General features: G+C 41.9%; 1 protein-coding gene across 7 annotated transcripts in view; it reads left to right on the top strand.

The window, feature by feature from the left end:
• The window catches only part of PCDH15 (protocadherin related 15), a 639,096-nt gene that overhangs the window by 613,914 nt on the left and 11,439 nt on the right, over window positions 1–13,743 (top strand). For 4 of the 7 annotated variants that reach the window (XM_054515533.1, XM_054515534.1, XM_036385473.2 and 1 more), the window contains 2 exons: window positions 3,003–3,011; window positions 3,876–3,986. In XM_054515533.1, coding sequence (XP_054371508.1) covers window positions 3,003–3,011; window positions 3,876–3,986 — 120 coding nt within the window. The remainder of the gene's footprint in view (window positions 1–3,002; window positions 3,012–3,875; window positions 3,987–13,743) is intronic. The other 3 variants (XM_036385480.2, XM_036385479.2, XM_036385477.2) reach the window with 1 other exon arrangement.

The following is a 13,743-nucleotide window of genomic DNA, read 5'->3' as shown; positions in this document are numbered from 1 at the left end:
AAGAACCGAAATGAGGGATGTGGGACTCCCGGCAGCTCTCCAAAATGCAGTTTATTCCATCCAAGAGGTTACAGCAGTCCAGGGTGGTGGGTGACAGAGCCTGTGCCTACAGCTGTGAGCCCCAGCTTCAGGCAGGCCTGGACACCCTTAGTTTAGGTTACAATGCATTATAGACTTTTCTTTTGGTTACAATGCATTATAAACTTTTCTTTTGGTTACAATGCATTATAAACTTTTCTTTTGGTTACAATGCATTATAGACTGTTCTTTTGGTTACAATGCATTATAGACTTTTCTTTGCTGAGCATCTTAATACAGTAGAACAAATCTATACCTTAACTTTTACCGATAGCCTATCATAACTACTGTAATTACCATATTCATGTTGCTATTCTCCAATCACTAAAAGTTAGTGCATTACAGTTTAAGCTAGAAGTTGTTATTCAGTTTTCTTGCAGTGGAAAATTCTGAGACCTTTTTTCTACTTGCCACATCAGCAGGCTTGTTTGCCTGTGCTACCTTCTTGCTTGGAAAAAACACCTTCTTGTTTGGGGTGGGTTTATCCTTTGCTCTAAGCCATAAAAACCCCTTCTAACTAACACAGCCTTTGCCTCCTTGGTTATCCAGTGAGACTGGCTCAGCAATTCTTTTCTTCTATATCAAAACTTGCTTTCATCTCTATTCCTTCATCAGACTCTACATTCAAAAATCTTTCTGCGAAGCACACTTATCTGTGAGACTTTTTTGTCAAATTTCATCCTTCCTAACACTAAACTATACTAAAGAATAGAGAAAGGATACTTACAAAAGGCTTAACAAGATACTAATGAAAAACTCCTGACTCCTTCCAGAGTCCCAACACAGCCTGACCGTGATTGGTCATTGAGTCAAAACAATTCACGCGTTGGATAAACAATCTCCAAACCACATTCCAAAGCAGCAAAACACAGGAGAAGCAAATGAAATGATATTGTTTTTCTTTTTCTCTGAGGCTTCTCTGCTTCCCAGGAGAAGAATCCTGGGCAAAGAGGATTTTTCCTCTTTGAAGATATGACAGTGACATCCCAGGGCTTGATATGTCCTAGTAGAGGTGCTGCAGTTCGTAGCGGAGCTGCTTCAACAATTATTCATCTTTTCAAGATTACTTTCTATTTATTATTGCGTATTTCTGTAATATTTTGTATGTATTATCTAGATTTCTAGTATACAAAGTAATTTCTGGGTTTAATCCCCTTCTCACCACAAGGGCTGCTCAATGCTTGGTGTGATGAACGCGGGAAGTGCATCCTGGGTTTCCTAACACAGTGCAGGATTTTTGTACCAAAACCCCCGGCTCAAAACCCAGGTGCTGGACACAGAAGTGAAGAATCAGAGCTGAATTCCATTCCAAAACTAAAAAATATTTAGGAAAAAGGTGTTTTTTCAAGAAATTAATCAAATCAAATTAGAGGATTCCAGTGTTTTTGCTTAAATCCTAAAATATTTTTTCCCAGCTTCTTAATTGCAAATGTTTCCCGGAGAGTTGGTTTTCTACCATTGTAGGGCAACATTGGAGATACTTTTTGATATTTCCTCTTGCCCGTTATACACTGAAGAGATTCCAGTAATTGGCTGACAAATTAATTCAAATCAACATCTGCAACAAGTTCCTTTCAACTAAAATTTTCAGGTCTACTCATATTTAAGATCACTGCATTTGGACTTAAAGGCTCCATATCTATTATTTTTTTTTTTATATATTTTCATAGATTTATTCTCTACTTAAAAATCATATTCTCAAATTTACATATACATTATATTCTGGTTCATAGATTTATAAATCCATTTATTCAAAGATTTATTCTTTAATTAATGATCATATTCACACCCCTTTTCTCCATTTTGGATGAAGAGAAAAAGCCTTTTAAAGAAGTTTGGAAGAGCTTGACCAACTTCTGCACCATTGGGATGGCAGATCATTCCCAAACTGCTCTTCCTCTCCCAGAACTCTGTGGAAGAATTGCTTCCATAAGTCAGTTCATCTTGCACTTCATTGGTGGCTATTATCTGAATTGCAGATTCCTTAAATAAATGAAGCAGCCTTATTTTTCCTTGGCATATTTTTCCTGTTAGATTATCTAAACATCATCAATCTCTTTTAGGAGCTCTCAGGAATCTGCTTAAATTAATTTCATCCAAAAATCCCATTTTTCCAATCTAGACATCTGACTTGGAGTTGGATTTATAGCAGCCTATTGCAAATAAATTGTATTTTTATGCAGATAAAATACAAATAAAATTTTATTTTTATTGTATTTTTATATTTCATTATCCAAAGATAATGAAAGGAATTTTAGAGTTAAATTAAAATCCTGAGACTCGTGGTTTGTTTTTGCATTCCAGCCTTTTTCACTCCTTTTCCAAAGGCATCTCGTGATTTTTGAAAAATATTTCTTTAGTAATAAATCTAAAAATGACTCCTTTGAAATCCAGTATCCAGCACAAACCTGTAAGGTACTTATAAATTATTTATCATTTAATAATCACAAAAGAATGGCATCTTCTAAATAAGAACCAAAAATGATGCTCCTTCATTATTAAAAGTATTTTTATACAGTTTTGAAATATGCTAAGATGAGAAAATATAAATAAAATAATAATTACATTATTTATATTGTTATATAAAAATAATTCAATATAAAGAAACAAGTCTAAAAATGTGCCTGCTTAAGAAAAAACTGGAGAAATATTCATGTTTTCATGTCTTGTTTTCATTCCCTGCTGTGATTCGTATTTCTGCTGACTACAGAATTGTTTCCAGGGTATCAAAAATAGCAGCCAAATGCTGTTCAGCTCTGGAAGTTCTGATTCTTTAAACAAGTCATTAATTCTGGAATTTGATGTGTGGAATAATTAAGTAGCCTGTAGTTTATTACTCCTGTTAGAGTCACTGTTATGGGCAGTTGTTGGAAGCAGAATTTATTTAACCGTCCTTTTTATCTCTTTTTTTTGCAACCAAACAGATTCAAAGAGTAAGTATTTATTTCCAGCTTTGCTTCTTCCAACTTGCACAGGAATACTGACAAATTTTGTTCTCAACATTTATTAAATATAAGGGGTTTTTAAATCCCTATAGTCAACTTGCTCCTGAACTCCTGGTGTGATGAGTTTAAAAGTGATTTATTTTTATGGCTACTCGGTGTCATTGGGGTATATCAGGCACATCACCCTGGTGGTGCTCCCCACACGAGGAGCTTTGTTTTCTAGACAGGGAACAGAATTTTTTTCCACTGTGATTTCACTCCATTTAAAAAAAATCAATTTAATTTTTTTTTTAAAAGGGTTTTTTTTTTGGGACAAACCATTCATAGAACAGAAATTTCCCAGCCAACTCCATTAAGAAAAAACGAGTTGGAAGTGGACAAGGAGAAGTGGAATCAAACTGAAAGAAATAGATTTAGATGGGATATTGGGAATGAGGAATTGTTCCCTGGCAGGGTGGGCAGGCCCTGGCACAGGGTGCCCAGAGCAGCTGGGGCTGCCCCTGGATCCCTGGCAGTGCCCAAGGCCAGGCTGGACACTGGGGCTTGGAGCAGCCTGGGACAGTGGAAGGTGTCCCTGCCATGGCAGGGGTGACATTGGATGGGATTTAAGGTCCTTCCCACCCCAAACCATGCTGGGATCTGGGAAGCTCTGGGATTCCACCGAAACAGAACTGGGAGCTGATAAATCCAGGAGAAGATAATCATGTTGTTACTTTGATGAAGACAAAATCCAGGGGATGTTTATTAACCACAGGCCAAGAACATAGAAAACCTCCCAGTTTGGCTTTCTTTGGGGCGTGTTTTGGGGTGTTTCTGATGAGTGTTTCTCCTTCCCCCTGTGGCTCTCCAAAGGCGACAGGCTGAGTGTGCCAAGACTGCGAGGATCCAGATGGCTTTGCCAGCAGGAAAACCGTCCGGAGCCGCGGCCAACAACCTCTATGAGGAGCTTGGAGACAGCACCATGTGAGTATTCCTTGAGATCCATCCAGATCCAGAAAATCACTGCCCTGGCCCACCTGGGATAGTGGGAGGTGTCCCTGCTCATGGAATGGGATGGGTTTGAAGGTTCCTTCCAATCCAAGCTATTCTGGGATTCTACAAAACCACTTCATGCAGTCTCTGTGCAAAAGGTTTCCTTCATTCCCCAGCTGCTTGGGGTTCTCCAACAGCCAGAAAAGGCATAGGCTGGCTCTGGAAGGAGGAAAAAACCCAATTTAATCTTCTTGTAATGCATGGGAGAACCTTTAACAGACTTTAAGTGGGCAAAATGGTCTCACCAGATGGTTTTCCTAAGAGAAGATCCTGCAGCAGGTCACTGCTGCCAGGATTGGATTCCTTGGCACATCCAGGCCAGCACTCCACGTTTTCCAAAGCTGTTGACTAAACACATCCAATAAAATTCATTCTTATCCATTGCACTCATCTGAAATAATTCCCTGAAAATTGCTGCCCCAAAGTCTTAATTTCCTGTAGTAAGATGTGTTCAGTTTGTTGGGGGTTTTTGTTCTAAATTTAAACCTGTTTAAATATTGAAATTAAGGGAACTATCAAAGCAGAGAAACCCCTGGTAGCTCAATAAACTCAACTTTTACCTCTTACATGCTCATAAAATAATAATCTTGCAAGGCTGACACTCTTTTCATGCCTCTGTAAACCTGAAGTTGATGGACTCCAATAACAATTTAACTCTCAGTGGGAAAATATTCCAGCCAATTATTATTTGTGTGATATTGGGGGGGTTGTTTGATAAGCTTTGCCACACTTCTTCATCTCTGTTTATACTTGAAAACCAAGGAGTGCTGAAGAGCCCAGCTTGAGTAATATTTGAGCAGGTAGGGAGTGAGGGGATGGTGGAAATGAAGATTGCTCCGTTTTCAATCATGATTTGTTTTGCCCAGAAAGTTGAAATTTTCCAGCTGATGTGGTGGAGTTTATAAAATGTTACAGGGCCATGACAGAGCTTTAACTCTCGGACAATTGGGTGCAGTCTCTTCATGTGGAATAATTCCAGGGCTTGAGCTTTTCTGGGTAAATAGGAGGCTAAAAAATGCTGGGAGTAGGAATAGTTTCTCCTAAGGGCTGAATTTTTGCTTTTTGCCTTTGTCAAGTTATGCTTGGGCAGGAAGGGAGGAAAAACGTGTGAAATAAAGTTTTTTTGGAATGGGAGCACATCAGTTTGTGAGTCACATCTGTACCCTTATGCAGGGAGGTGCCATCTGGATAAAATTAATCTTTTTTTACACTAAACCAAATTTCTGCTGAAATTAATTATGTGATGCTAAACCCAGAAAAATTCTCATTGGGCTTTGTTTTATCTGCAAAGGTTTTTTGGGGTTTAGCACTGCCCCAAAGAGGTGCCAGTTCCTAGATCTGCAGTATTGACTTTGAGGCTTAGCTTTATGTTAATTTGGACAAAAAATAGTCTTCATTGCACCAAAAAGGTGCTGTAGTTGGAATATTTTCTCTCAGATATCTTTGCATACAACCAAGGCTTATCTGTCATGCTGAGGAACTGATTAAACACAAAAATCCTTCAAAGATAAATCAAAATCCATAGGATTTGCAAGAAAATAACAGGCTTCAATAAATATAATTACAAATTAACTTTTTCTTCCCCATTAAATATTTTACTTCAGGGCACAGATATACCTTAGGAAATTCTTATTTGGGAAAAATCTTTTATTGCCATTTTTTCATGAGTTTTAGTACATTGTTCCCTGTTTTAGTTGTCCTAAGTCTGTCATCTTTCATTTGCAGTGTCTTGTTTGCTTTCTTTGGTGTTTATAGCAAATGAAATGGAACAAAGCTCTTTAGTTTTAAATCTGCCTTGTCTCACCATTTTCATTTTTCCCTGTCTCTGGATCCTTAGGCATCAGTAAGTAAGCTTATTTCATATTCTTAATATTTGTAGCTGGTAGAAATTAGTTAATTTTCCTTCCAGCAATTCCCATCCAAACTTGCAAGGTGAAGTTCATATTTTATTTGTCCATTGAGCAGAAAAGACATTTACTGGGAAGTTGCAATACTTCTGTGCTTCTTTATCCCTCTTGTTGGAAGCAGAGAGAGGAGGGGTGATTGCTGAACTTGAAGGGCATTATTTCTAAAGCCAGAGGGTCAAAAAAGCCAAACCAACACTGAGTGCGTGAACAGAGAGGTTTGCTGGGAGTTCATGGGTTTATGGTTGGGTTTAAACCTTCCTTGGCTGTTAATTCCAATCCCATGCAAGGCCTGTAGTGTCTTTGAGCTGACAGAACCTGAACTCTCTGGTCCTCAGTGATGGAAACAGCTCCACACAAACAGAAAAACATGGTGGGGTCACCTCAGCTCCCAGAGACCTCATGTGGAGTGAGGAGGAGGCTGAGGAACTTTTGAAATAATCTGCTCCAGTGGCAGAAAGGTGGTGGCACCTTGCATGAGCCTTCTGCTGGAGGGGCTCCTTCAAGTTCAGTCGCTGCTTCTCTCACCTCTCCGTAGATGCAATGCTTGGCTGACCTCAAAGTTGGCTGCTTCAGAATTCAGAGTTCCTATATAGAGGGACCTGGAGCTGCTGCAGAGAGCCCAGGGCAGGCACCAGGATGGGCAGAGGGATGGAGCAGCTCTGCTGGGAGGAAAGGCTGGCACAGCTGGGGCTGCTCACCTGGAGAGGAGAAGCTCTGGGATCACCAAACTGGGGCCTTGCAGGGCCTGAAGGGGCTGACAGAAAAGATGGAAAGAGACTTGGGACAAAGGATTGAGGGACAGGACCCAGGGAATGGCTTCCCAGTGCCAGAGGGCAGGGCTGGATGGGATATTGGGAATGAGGAATTGTTCCCTGGCAGGGTGGGCAGGCCCTGGCACAGGGTGCCTGGAGCAGCCTGGGACAGTGGAAGGTGTCCCTGCCCATGGCAAGGAGTTGGAGTTAGGTCATCTTTAAGGTCTTTTCCAATCCAAACCCTTCTGGGATTCTCTAATTAGTGTCAAGTAAATTATTTTTATTCATTCAGCCCAGAGGAAGCCTTAGGCACACTCAGCTCTGGCAAGCTGCAGTGCTTGGGGAAAGTTTATTCACTTTGTGGTGCTTTGCTGGGGGTGTTTTTCAAAACAAAAATGAGAGAATGATCCCTGGGAGAATGATCCCTGGGTTCAGTGTGGGAATTCCAGTCCTCCTGGCTCCCTGGAACATTGGGAAGCTGAGCATTCCCTGCCTGGGTGGTCCCCTGATCAAAACAGGAAACAAAAGTTAAGAAACAAAAGTGTTTTGTTATTAAATACAACCCTCAGGGGACTTTTACATGTTAAATAACGTAGAGGAAAAAGAAGATCTCTTAGTTAACTCCTTCTAGGTATTTAAATTTCCCTTCCAATTTTGCTAGGGACTATTTAACCACCAGAGATTAATTTTTTTATTAATTTGGATTTGGTCATGTTTTCTGAGATATGAAACGACAGCACCAAAACCCACAGAACAATGTGACCAAGAGATCCAAAAACTTTATCTTCCAACATTCACAGAGTCATAGAAAACTCCATTTTTTTTCTCCTAATCTTTTACCAAAATTTAAATTTTGGTAGAGACAAGGCTTAGAATTTTTAACTCAGAACTTGTGTGAAAATACTGGGCATCTCTAAAACCAATCTTAAACTGTATTTTAATTTGTGCAGGTAGATAAGATTGCTATCCATGTTGTACTTTAGCTCTGCCTGACACAGGTCCAAATCTTAAATTTCTCACAGTTTGAGAGAAAAATAAATCTCATTTCAGCCTGTGGTGAGCATTATTTAAAATAGGGCTCAAAGGGCACTTTTCTACCGGGCAATCTGGGGCTATTCCTTTTAAAATACTGTTTATATTCAAATCTGCTCAGAAGACTGTGATATTAAAAATATTTGAGGGAGGAAGTTAATGAGGGACTGGGAGGTGATAGATGCAGTCCAGAAAGTGGTGAGACCTCCCACTTTTGGTGTAGAAATTCGATGTCACCCAACCACAGGGGCTTTCCATTGGGTTCAACCTGATGAAGAGATGAAATTCATACACACAAGTGATGAAATTCATTCACATATTGATACTTCTGTCATGTTTAGTGTTTCTAGGTGATAGGCCACAGTATTAACTGATAATTTTGAAATCTAAGAGGTTTTTTTTAACAAGAAGTGAATTTATTTTTGAACTCACCAAGTAGCTACGCAGCTTCAAATTAAAGCAAGCAGCAGCTTGTTTTAATTTTTTTTCCTTCCCCCTTAAAGAAGATGCAAAAGTAAATGTCTTGCCAGTAGTAGATGTGCTCCTGCTGTTGGGTTGTAGTTTGCTAGAAGTGATTTAATGGCTCTGATTGATTCATGTCATAAGTTCTTTTTTTCTCTCTCTCATAAGTACCTATGTCCATGCATGTTTCCTCACACGTGATTATCTTCTTTTCTTTCAAGTCTTTTTCTTCTCTACCATTTCCAACAAAGCAGGGGAAAAAAGTCAGTCTTAGAAGAAGGAGACCGACAGAGAGTTATAAGCAGCTTTGCTTCCCGTGCTATAGAGGCTCACAAGCAATCCAATATCAATGGATCCCTGAACAATAACCTCCCCAAATCCTCGAGTAACATCACTTTTTTGTCCGATGAGAACCCGCTAACGACCCGAAACCCGTTGTACGTGGAAGGTCTCCCTCAAAGCCCCGCTGCCTCTGGGTTCCTACGGAAAAGGAATGATACTTTAGATACTCTTTCTCCTTCAAGACTAGCCTGGAGAGAGGCCTCTTTTGGGGGCAGCCACCGGGCGTGGACAGTGCCCACTCACCTGACCAGGAGACACATGTCAGGGTCCCTGGCTAGGCCGGTGATCATGGACCCCATCCAGTGGCAGCAGCAGCAGAGACTCACGGGCAAGGAGGAAGGAGCTGAAAACCCCGATAGCAGTGACGATGTCAGCAGTCCACTCTTCCAAAAGATCAGTGGCCCCAAGCTGACTGTGAAGGAGAAGGCGAGGCAGTTTGAGGCGCTGCAGGAGATGAAGCAAGTGAGGTCTCCCGAGGTGAAATCCGCGCGGTCGCCCACGCACGGCGCCAGCGTCCAGGAGGGAGAGAGTGCGCCAGAGCAGTCTCCCAAAAGCGTGGTGGCTTCTCCCCACCTTCGCTCCTCCCCTCTGTCCTCTCCAACACCCTGTGCTGAAGGAGTTGAAGCAGAGGCCGCCGTGGTCCCCGCTGTAATCGTCACTCACCACGACGACCCTCAGGAACCTTCTCCTCCACCGACTCGCAAACCAACTCCTCCGTCTTCTAGGATAAAGAAACCACTTTGCCAAAGTTTTCTAGCTCCTCAGACCAAAGAAAATGTAGAAAGCATTCCAGATCCACCTAAAATGCCCCCACCCCCTCCTCCACAGCTGCCACCTCCACTGCCACCACCACCTCCATCCCCTCCTATGTTGCCACCTCATCCTCCACCTCCACCCGCAGTTTCTCTTCCTTCTTCTTCTTCTTCCTCTTCTTCCTCTCCATCTCCTCTTAGCACGCAGCTCCTGTCCCCTGCCAAGCATTCCAAATCCCCTGCCAAACAGCCAGCTGTCCCCGCCCCGGCCGCAGTGCCAGAGCCTCCTCCCCGCCGGGAGCTCAAAGGAATTCTTAAAAACATTCAGAATTTGGCCGCCATCGAGAAGTCGGTGGCCAACATGTACAGCCAAATAGACAAGAACCACCTGCTGCCCAAGCACGTCCCTAAGCTCAAGCCAGCCGCGACCCCGGAGCTCCCGACTCCAGAAGCCGCAGCCGAGCACAACCAGCAGAATGGGAACTTGAGCTGTGTAGTGGAGGAGCTGGAGAAACGCTTCCCCTCCCAGTCGACAGCTCTGTAAAGCTCACAGGTGGATGTTCCCTGCTTTTTTTTTTTGAGTGGGAAGACTCTAATGCAGCACATAGTATCTGCCTCAGACTCTCCAGAAATCCTGACTTTCCCCCTTTTCTCTGCTGTACACGACTTTACCCACTCCCGATCCCAAATGGAGAGACGCTGTCCTTCCCGTTCGCTCGGAAATTTGTGATGTAAAATACAATTCTCCAAGTTGTTTTCTCAGAACTGCATCTTGCTGGTTCTTTGTCTCCTGGAAATTCTTGGGGGAAACTGTCCATTTTTACCCAAGGATGTGGCATAGACGGCAGCAGGCTCCATACTTCTTTAAGCAGCCTTCACTGTAGGTAACGTCAGTCAGATTTTCCTGCAGCTGTGATTGGAATCTCTTGCTTTGCCCATAAAAAGGAAGGAATTTTTCCCCACCTGGAAGGAATCTTCTGCCACACATTGGGCGTCAAAGCAAGGAAGGCCTGGGAGTAGCAGGCTCAGCTTTGGTGAGCCGGGTTATTGGATGGGCCTTGAGCAGCCTGGGATGGTGGCCCTGCCCATGGGATGAGCTTTAAGGTGCCTTCCAACCCAGGCATTCCATAAATCCATACTGCATCTCCCTGCTCCTTGGGCTCTGCTCTGCTGACATTTTCTGGCAGCTCAGTTCCAGTCTGCAGTCAGAAGATGGGTTTGCTCTTGGTTTCTCAGCAAATTCAGCGGTGTCCCCACTCCTGTTCTCCATCTTTTGCCTTCCATTGCATTTTTTTTATATTGTAACTGCATGTGAAAAATTTATATTTTCTAAATTTCTTTCATGTACAAAGCATTTGTTGTTTGTTTTTTATGATTTTGCATGTGCATGTTGTTGCTGTCTCTCTTTAATTTCCATGCTGGTCTGTCATGAGCTGAAACATCTCACTTAAATTGTAATAAAGTCACTCTGATTAGTGTCACCAGGTGAAGGGTTTCCACGTACTTGTAAAAATCCACATAATGCGGATTTACTTACCAGCTTTTTTGCTCGCCGTGGTCTAAATCAGATGTTTACATTTACAAAAGTATGTCAGTTATAAATTTATATATAAGGTAAATTAGCTTGTCCCTTGAAAAATGGTAAGTAACAGCAGTTTGGGCATTTAAATGTTTGGTTCAGCTTGCAAGTTTCCTTTCAGTCCTTTGCCAAAATCTAAAAAGTTTAATATGACAACTTTGAAAAACCATCTTGGGAAAGGCAGATATTACCTAATGAAGCAAAACTAAAACTCCAGTTCAGTATCAACGTTGTCATTCTGAGCAAAAAGGTAATTAATTCTTTATTAGACTGTTTATCAGACTCAACATTTTCATGGTGCTTGGCTTTTTCTCTTTTCTCCTGTTTGGTTTTTTTGGGTTGTTTTTTTGTTTTGTTTTTGAAGTCTGCAGTTAGGACATGTCTGGATGCTTCAGTCAAAAGCTGCTCAAGGTAGTTTCTCTTTGTCCCAGTGCCAAACTCCATGAACACCCTCGCACAAGTTCTGCTGATCCATTAGAATTTTCCTTTACTTAAAACCCTTGTTGGGATAGGTTGTAGGATCAAGGTAGGTGTAGGAGTAGCTAAATGTGTGAGGGGAGGGATTTTCCTATGGTCCTATTTTTGCTGTAACAGAATCTGTGTCATTTATGAGATGTGCACATTTTTGATGCTCAGTTCTCCAAAGGTGGCACGACTGCAATGTTTTAATCATATCCCCAAAGCTCAGCATCTATTAGGTAGAAAATTTTTAGGATTGAAGAGCCAGAGTGGGAATATGGCTTAAATGTTCCCTTCTGTGTCCCAGCCATGCTCCTGGTGAGGGGACAGTGGGAAGAGGGCAGAGATGGGCATGACAAATTATTGGGCTGCTCATGTTCAGACTGGTTCAACCCCAAAGACAGAAATTCAGATTTAAGTACCCAAGTCCCATGTTAGAGCTTATGAACAGTGGCTGTCATGCAAATCTTTACATCCCCAGTGAGCTATGACACAAATAGGGACCGATTTTGGGGTGTGTAAGGTCACATAGCAAAAGTGGAGGTGTTTAGTCATTCACAGCATAAACTCCAATGGTTCAGTTTGGGTACAATTAATTGGGATGTTCCTTAAGAAAGGGTGGACATCACACAGAAACTCCAGTTTGAATATTTAATTTCATCATTTCAGAACAGTCTGAAATGGGGAGGGGGTCTTGGCAATCAGCTCTTCACTGATGGGGTGCATTTACTTTCTCATTCTGGAAATCTTCATGAAATTTAAAACTTTACAAAACTGGATTAATTTTTCTGGATATAATGCAACCTTTGTTGCATTTTTTCATAGCCTTTGTTTAAAAAATTACTCTGTTAGACTGGGAAAGAAGCTGTACCAGGGAAATTCTGTCCATTGAGATGTCTGGGTGGTGCAGGGGAAATTATTTTAAACCACAAGAGGAGAGATTTAGATGGGATATTGAGAAGGAATTGTTCCCTGGCAGGGTGGGCAGGCCCTGGCACAGGGTGCCCAGAGCAGCTGGGGCTGCCCCTGCATCCCTGGAAGTGTCCAAGGACAGGTTGGATGGGGCTTGGAGCAGCCTGGGATGGTGGAAAGTGGGTGGAGGTGGAAGAGGATGAGCATAAAGGTCCTTTCCAACCGAAACCATTCCACAATTCCATGGTGCTGCAGTGCTACAAAGGATTAGATCCAGGATAGGAATTGGTAGCAAGTTGAACATCTGTAATAATTTATATTTATATATAATTTAGCCCTCCCAGGTTGCCTGATTTGGTCAGCTGGGGTCCTCTGTGACCCTGTCTGTATCTCTCATCCTTCCATCATCACCTTGACGGGGCCAAGTCCTGAGCTGGAATTGAAACACAGTGTTGTCATTACTCATCCTCCTTCCCAATTTGTCCTCAGTTCCAGCTCTGAACTGCAGGAAAATCTCCATTTGAGGACCCAGGGCAAAACTGATAAGTAGTTGTTCCCTCTGAGGAGTATCTGTAGTATTTGGGATTTATGATGATTTTGCTTTTGATATGAAAAGAGATTGAAGTTGTGGAAGAGCAGATGCCTGCTGGGGTGCCAGGAATTAGGGAAATGCTGCTTTAGGCAAATCCCAGTTCCTCTAACCTCTTTTAGCAGGGAAATGTTGGGACATCTTGTCCACATGAGTTCATTCTGGCTTTGTCTCTCCCCTTGAGTACCAACTATGTGTTCTGGCTGTCCTGTTACCCCACATGTTCACAGGCTCCATGGCCTTACTTCCCATTCCACACAGAAGATTCCCAGACTGCAGTGAAGTCTGGCTGAGAGCATTTCCCAGAAGCAATCCCTCCCTCTATGGAGAGCTTTCATTCCTTCCTGGAAACAAATGATGTTGTCCTGACCTTTGTCTCTGTGCCAGAATTGATCCTTGTGCTGTAGTGAATGAAATGGGTGTTTTATGCCTTTTGGGGACTTTTTGTTCCTTCTAATCATAGCTACACAAAACTTTCAAGAAATATCAGCAAAACTCAGCATGGTGCTATTTTTATGAAAGTTGAATTCCAAATTTAATTAGAATTACTCATATTATGCCTTTAATCTGCAATATAGTGCAATTAAGAGTAATAGACTTCCTTCTCCTCAGACCTCCTTTGTCTGAAGATTGTTGTAGGCGATATGGGAACTAAATCCAGCCCCCCTCAAGTGGGCTTTGAAGAGTCACAGATCATCTTTGGATGATAAATCTTCATTTCAGCTGGCCATGAGGTTTATATTATATAGGCGACAGCATTAATTCAATGCTGATAATCAATTCCATCTGCTGAATATTAATAGGAAGATTTAGAGATGGGGATATTAAAGAATTAAAAGGATTTCTCTGGTCTTTATTATTTTTTTAGTGTAATTAAAGACTTCCCCATGACTGCTGGCTGT

The sequence above is a fragment of the Molothrus ater genome, chromosome 8 (genome assembly GCF_012460135.2).
Source record: "Molothrus ater isolate BHLD 08-10-18 breed brown headed cowbird chromosome 8, BPBGC_Mater_1.1, whole genome shotgun sequence".
NCBI lineage: Eukaryota > Metazoa > Chordata > Aves > Passeriformes > Icteridae > Molothrus > Molothrus ater.
Note: the sequence above shows the minus strand (reverse complement) of the source record. Positions and strands in the feature narration are given on the sequence as shown.